A 6,849-nucleotide genomic window follows, 5' to 3' on the forward strand; every position below is an offset into this window, starting at 1 on the left:
TCTTTGAGGACTTTCTATAGGGTATTAGTCTGGATTCAAAATCTGACATTTATGGTCCAAGTACGGTCCATGATCTCCTGACCCAAAGCCACTCCGTACATTGCGATCTTTAATCAGACCGTGAACGTTGGATGCTTGAACCCAGCCCCATTGTATGTCTGTAATATCTCCTAGTGAATTAATATTCAACAGATATTTTTTTTTTTTGGTCTTTGTGGCTTTTACTAGTCAAGCTTAAAAGACAGTCATCTTTTGAGCTGAGGTTTTTGTCCAGACTCCAGACCTATAAATGAATTAAATGTTTACAACAATTAATCTTTTTCTGTATGATTATTTTTTTCCAGGAACTTTAAATTGGATTTTACTGAACAATATGCATAGTAATGACCAGAATAACTACTCAACACATGGAGAATTCTATCTCTGTGCCTTTACCAGGTATGGAAACCTTCAGCTGGTCATTTTTACTGTCCTCGTAAAAATGTATCTGCTGTGTGTGTTTGGAAATACTTTTATCACTGTCATTGTATGTCTGACCTCCCATCTTCATACACCCATGTATTATTTTCTATGTAACCTCACAGTTCTGGATATCATATATGTCTCTGTTATCTTGCCTAAACTCATGGTGATAACTGTCACGGGTAATAATACCATATCTTTCTCAGGATGCTTTGCACAAGTATTTTTTTACGTATTTTGTATCGGGACAGAATTTTTCATACTGGCTTCTATGGCCTATGACCGATATGTGGCTATTTGTACTCCTTTACACTATCTGCTTGTTATGAACCAAAAGACATTTCTAACACTTTCTGTCTTCTCCTTCATCCTCGGTGTGTTAAATGCAGTGATGTATCCACTGCTAATCTCAAAATTATCATTCGGCAATTCTCATGAAATCAATAATTTCTTTTGTCATATGAAATCCGTGCTGAAGCTAAGCAGCATCGAAGGAACACGAGTTGACCTTCTGATAACCGTAGATGGTGTTGTTTTAGGATTCTCCACCTTCATCCTCATTCTTATTTCATATATGTTCATCATCTCCACCATTTTGAAGATCCAGACATCATCCGGTAGGGTAAAGGCTTTTTCCAGCTGTTCTTCTCATCTCACCGTGGTCCTATTGTTTTGTTTAACATCTCTTAGCCTTAATATAAAACCAGAAAATGAAGTGACTCAAGAACAGGATAAAATTTTCTCCATGTTGTATATTGCTGTGGTTCCACTTTTAAATCCAGTGGTGTACAGCTTAAGAAACAAAGAAGTTAAAAAAGCTATTGAAAGAATGTTTTCAAAAAGTATCCGGAATTGGAATTATAATGAGTAACAACATGAGAAATCAACATGTAGAGCAAAGTCTTCCATGTTCAATGTCTAGATGATGGGACCATAAGAAGAAAGGTCTCAGAAATTAAATATTTCACATGTTAACAATATGGAAAAACACAAATTACATAGTAAGTTTTCTCTTGCAAAGATTTTGATCTGAGGGTTGGATCAAATTCAGCAATGCAAGTCTATGGGTCCATGAAAAATTGGAATAGGATCCTGTGATGTGCTGCTGCAGTGCAGTATAGGGCAATCTCCACCAGGGGGTGCTGGCTAAGGAAAAGAGGTTGCACACACAGCACAGTAACACTGAACAACAACACAGGTGTCACAGGTAATGAAAGGGACATGAAACAAGCCAAGGTCATACACGGAGATAGCAGCGCGGTACAGAAGGGGCGAGCAGAGAATCGTCGGGGACAAGCAAGATGTCAGAACCTACCGGGAACGTGGTAACCAAAACGTGAGACAGAGACGGAGTCGGGGTACAGGCCAAAGGTCAGAACAAGTCATAAACGGGTGTAGGCAGTCAGAGGCAAACAGGAACACATTAACAGGGATCAGGTCAGGAGCTCAAACCTTGCAGCATGAACTATAGCTGACACTGGCCCAATGGCTACAGAGGACTTAAATAGTTCAGCCAGCTCCAGGGTGAGGCAGAGAGGATTAACTCCCACATGACCAGTCCAGAGACAAGAGCTGAACATAATCTCAGAACTGGATCATGACAGATCCAAGTGCAGTCTGCTTTCTATCTATAGTCACATATGAGAAGATAAAGAAACTTTTTTTCTCTCTCCACATAAGAGAAAAACAAGTGACACTAGGGCCACACTTTGACTAAACTTTGATCAAAGTATGAATAAAATAGTCAATCCATTTTTTCTCATACGTAAGAAAAATAGAAGTTTGAATGAGACCTAGGTTTAATAGAGCTACTACAAGCTATCTTTGTGTGCGATCAAGGCAGGTGTTTTGGTTGAACAATCTCCAGGCTGGGTCAACATCGTAATAGGTGTTATATGGCCAATCAATCATGTAATTTATCCATTCCTCTCAGTCATCATAGTTTCATATTATAATGTTTTATAGTCATCATTCCATCTAAGCAGAATCCTGAACAGAATTAAAGTTTTCAATACATAGCCAGCATTTATTTTTATTTTTTTAATCTCTCACCAATGGCAAAGTTGTGCTCTAGCTGACTGCCTACTATGTCTGTGCCAAAGTCCTAAATTCAATTATTTACACAGCCCTCTCCTCCCCGAAAAAAACCAAAAACAATTATAACTAAGTCTCAGTAGGCATACTGAGCAATCTTAGAGTTCCAGGCGGGTGGACGCTTTTATTGTCACTTTTCAATCATAGGAGTAAATTGTTTCTACTCATATATACATATATACAGTATATATATATTTTTTATTTTTCCTGTTCTTTGGTCGTGGAGAACTTGATCTCAGCCCAATTGGAGCAATCTTCAGATCTACAGACATGTCGTAAATTATTTGTACCATAAAGTGAACATGGAAAAATAATAAAAATAAAAGTTAAGATCAAAATAATTGAAATTCATACTCATATATACATTTCCAGGGACTAAAAAGACAGTGTGGAATCTTTCTTATACCCTCTAATGGACTAGAAATGTAAGAATCTCACCACCACCAGAATAGTTTTGCATGGTTCAGCAAGATCATTTCAACAAAAAAAGATATATTGCATCATACCAAATTGTTCTTACTTACAGCAACAAATGGAAAAGTCATATAAAAATGTGATATGCCGTAAAAAGTCTACACACCTCTGTTAAGAGGCCAGTCTTTTGTCCTGTAGAAAAATCATACCAAGAAGAATCATTTCAAAATATTTTCCACCTGTAATGTTGCCCATGATCTGTACAATTCAATTGAAAATTAAACTGAAATATTTTGAGGAAGAATAATAAAAATAAAGAACTAAAACAATATGGTTGAATGAATACACTCCCCCTTAAACTAATACTTTGTTGAAGAACCCTTTGAATTTATGACACCATTCAGTCTGATTGAGTAGTAATAAGCTATGGGCAATCCCGAATAATAAAGTTCCAGGTTTGGACCAAACACACGGACCATGAACACAGACTTCTCCAGGAACTATGTGTTAGGCCAGAGTCACACTAGAGTCACACAGAGTCACGGAATTTGAGAGATACCCTGGTTAAAAGCCATTATGTTGGAGAGCCAAAACCTTCTGTTTCCTTTTTAACTAAAACCAAACCAACACCAGGATGTAGACCGTGCGGTAATTGTGTAGCCTGCCCGAATGTTAAAAGGACCAATACATTTATGAATGCGAAAGGTACAGCTACATATCAAATTAAACATACTATCACGTGTACAACGAAAGCAGTGATTTATTTTGCCCAATGTCCCTGCTCCCTTATATATATTGGGATGACGACACGCCAACTCAAAGTTCGCGTTCGCGAACACATCTTGGGAATACAAGCTGCCAAGGATATTGCTGATGCTAATTTATTGAAGACAATACCTAAACACTTTAAACTGTACCATAATTGTGATGCATCCCTTTTGCATGTATTTGGGATTGATAAAATTGTAACCAATGAAAGGGGTGGCAAGATTAGTAAACCATCGTCACAACTTGAAACCAAATGGATCTGGGTATTAGGCACTGTGTCCCCTAACGGTTTAAATGAAAACTTGAGTTTTGCCCCATTTTTATGAAAATCCATGTTCTGTTCTCTTGTAATTGTTTCTTTCTTAGTGAATTTTTTATATATGTATATATATATATATAATAATTCTTATATATTTTACTTTTTAGTGGTTTTTATGTGTATTGTGATTTTGATATTAATTTTAATATTTTTTGTATACTGTAGGCGTGCTTTATTTATGCTACATGCCTGACACTTACCATTGATTGATGCGATCTGATGACCTAGATGTTGATAGCAGTAGCCTCATCCTATGGATACCTGGAATTTGATGGATGAATATAATCTACCACCCTTTTCTTCTACACATGGGTGTCCGAGATGTGGTTATTGATCACTTGTAATTTGTTGATTGGGGAATGGACTCTTACCCCATGTGGGACTCATATTTGGAGACTGCCACGGACCGTCTGAAATGCTCTTTTCTCTGTGAAACAGAATAAGTAATTGTTACTATATTGGGTGAATTATAACCTTTTTCAATATTATATGTGTAATTATATATGTAAGTATTGTTTGTATTATATTAATCCTTACTATATATTGTCACTCATACATTGCCCCCTGGCACTGACAGAATTTATCAGCAAATATATATTTTTTTACCTTTTCCCTTCCGGTATGTGCCAATAACTCAGTATAATCAACCCCCATTTTTCTTTAATGTTTATGGCATATATTTCACTTCACTGTGACTAAATATTGTCACATTTATATTGTCCCCTGGCACACAAATTATTCATCCACTCACTTAATTCTTTCTCCCTTCTGTTTTTGCCTAACAACTCAATATCATAACCCCCATTTTACTCCTTCATAGGTTACGGCATGCATATCACTTCACTGTGACAATATATATATATATATATAGTCACATTTATACTGTCCCCTGACACTGACAGGATTCATCCACACATATATATTATATTCCTTCCCCTCCGGTTTGCGCCAAGTAGTCCAGCATAATAAATTCCTATTTATCTCTGTAAAGTTTATGGCTTGAATATGACTTCGGCACATACTATCATTTATTTTTGGTTTCAGGCACAGTTGGAGATAGCTTAAACATACACCTTCGTTTCCCTTTTCCCTTCATTGTTCTGGTATGAGGCAGACCTAATTAGCGTGACTTAACTCCCCTTATGCCTTTCGCATGATTACCATTCAACCACACTGCATCTCTCCTTGTTCTATACGCCCATGATGCAGCCGCGGTGGTGCGCGTGCGCGGTTGGGGTCCGGGGATCGCATCGGGGGCGTCATTGTGACCTTGGCAACGCCGGGAATTCACCCTGTGCGTCCAGTCACGTGACGTCTCCAGCGTTGACTTCCGGGTCCTCCGGCGGCGCATGCGCCGCTTACATTGCGGCTGCAGCCATTGGCGTTACACATTTATCGGTACACTATAAAAAAACCCTAGTTTAGTTTAACGTCACCCCCTGACGAAGGAACAAGCGTCCGAAACTTGCGTCGGGGTGCCCTGGAGTGCTACTGATGGTCCCTGCAATCATATATATTACTTATACAAGTAAGTGTCCTCCTATATGGTCCTCTTATTGGCGTTTTTTTCACCGCACTTGATTTTATATTATCTTAATTGTGCACAATTTTACTATGCACTACTTATATTGCACATAAACAATTTATAATTTCCCACACCTACTTTCCCTTTTTTTCATTTTCATCAGCGCAGCTGATTTGATCACATAGGGCCATTAGGATTATTATATGGATACATAAATTATATTATAGGGCCACCTGATAGCCACAGGCACTGCTATATTCAGCTATATTCATATATATTTTAACGCAATTTTAAACACACATATATATATATATATATTTATTTATTTTTTTTAATTTAATGGTATTTTTGTATGGTCTGTTATTGATAAATAATAAAACATTATATGATTGCATTCTCTGTGGTGATTGCTCTTTGGGATTTATTCTATGGGATGAGCATGACTCTTTCAGAGTCACACTAGCGTATAATACGGACGAGTGCTATACGTTTTTTATGCACCAGTGTCCTTTGAAAAGCCTGTAATTCAAGTGCAGTGTACAGTAAAATCACACTGACAGATTAGAGAGAAAGGATAGAATACATATATACACATAGAATAGATGTGTATATATATATATATATATATATATATACAGTTAGGGCCAGAAATATTTGGACAGTGACAATTTTCGCGAGTTGGGCTCTGCATGCCACCACATTGGATTTGAAATGAAACCTCTACAACAGAATTCAAGTGCAGATTGTAACGTTTAATTTGAAGGGTTGAACAAAAATATCTGATAGAAAATGTAGGAATTGTACACATTTCTTTACAAACACTCCACATTTTAGGAGGTCAAAAGTAATTGGACAAATAAACATAACCCAAACAAAATATTTTTATTTTCAATATTTTGTTGCAAATCCTTTGGAGGCAATCACTGCCTTAAGTCTGGAACCCATGGACATCACCAAACGCTGGGTTTCCTCCTTCTTAATGCTTTGCCAGGCCTTTACAGCCGCAGCCTTCAGGTCTTGCTTGTTTGTGGGTCTTTCCGTCTTAAGTCTGGATTTGAGCAAGTGAAATGCATGCTCAATTGGGTTTAGATCTGGAGATTGACTTGGCCATTGCAGAATGTTCCACTTTTTGGCACTCATGAACTCCTGGGTAGCTTTGGATGTATGCTTGGGGTCATTGTCCATCTGTACTATGAAGCGCCGTCCAATCAACTTTGCAGCATTTGGCTGAATCTGGGCTGAAAGTATATCCCGGTACACTTCAGAA

General features: G+C 37.6%; 1 protein-coding gene across 1 annotated transcript; it reads left to right on the plus strand.

Moving 5' to 3' along the window:
• The first annotated feature begins 356 nt into the window (after window positions 1-356).
• LOC138674645 (olfactory receptor 5AR1-like) lies at window positions 357-1,333 on the plus strand. The gene has a single exon (XM_069762461.1). The coding sequence runs from the start codon at window positions 374-376 to the stop codon at window positions 1,331-1,333; it is 960 nt and encodes a 319-aa protein (XP_069618562.1). The 5' UTR covers window positions 357-373.
• Window positions 1,334-6,849: the final 5,516 nt, after the last annotated feature.

This window comes from Ranitomeya imitator, chromosome 4, assembly GCF_032444005.1.
Source record: "Ranitomeya imitator isolate aRanImi1 chromosome 4, aRanImi1.pri, whole genome shotgun sequence".
Taxonomy (NCBI): domain Eukaryota; kingdom Metazoa; phylum Chordata; class Amphibia; order Anura; family Dendrobatidae; genus Ranitomeya; species Ranitomeya imitator.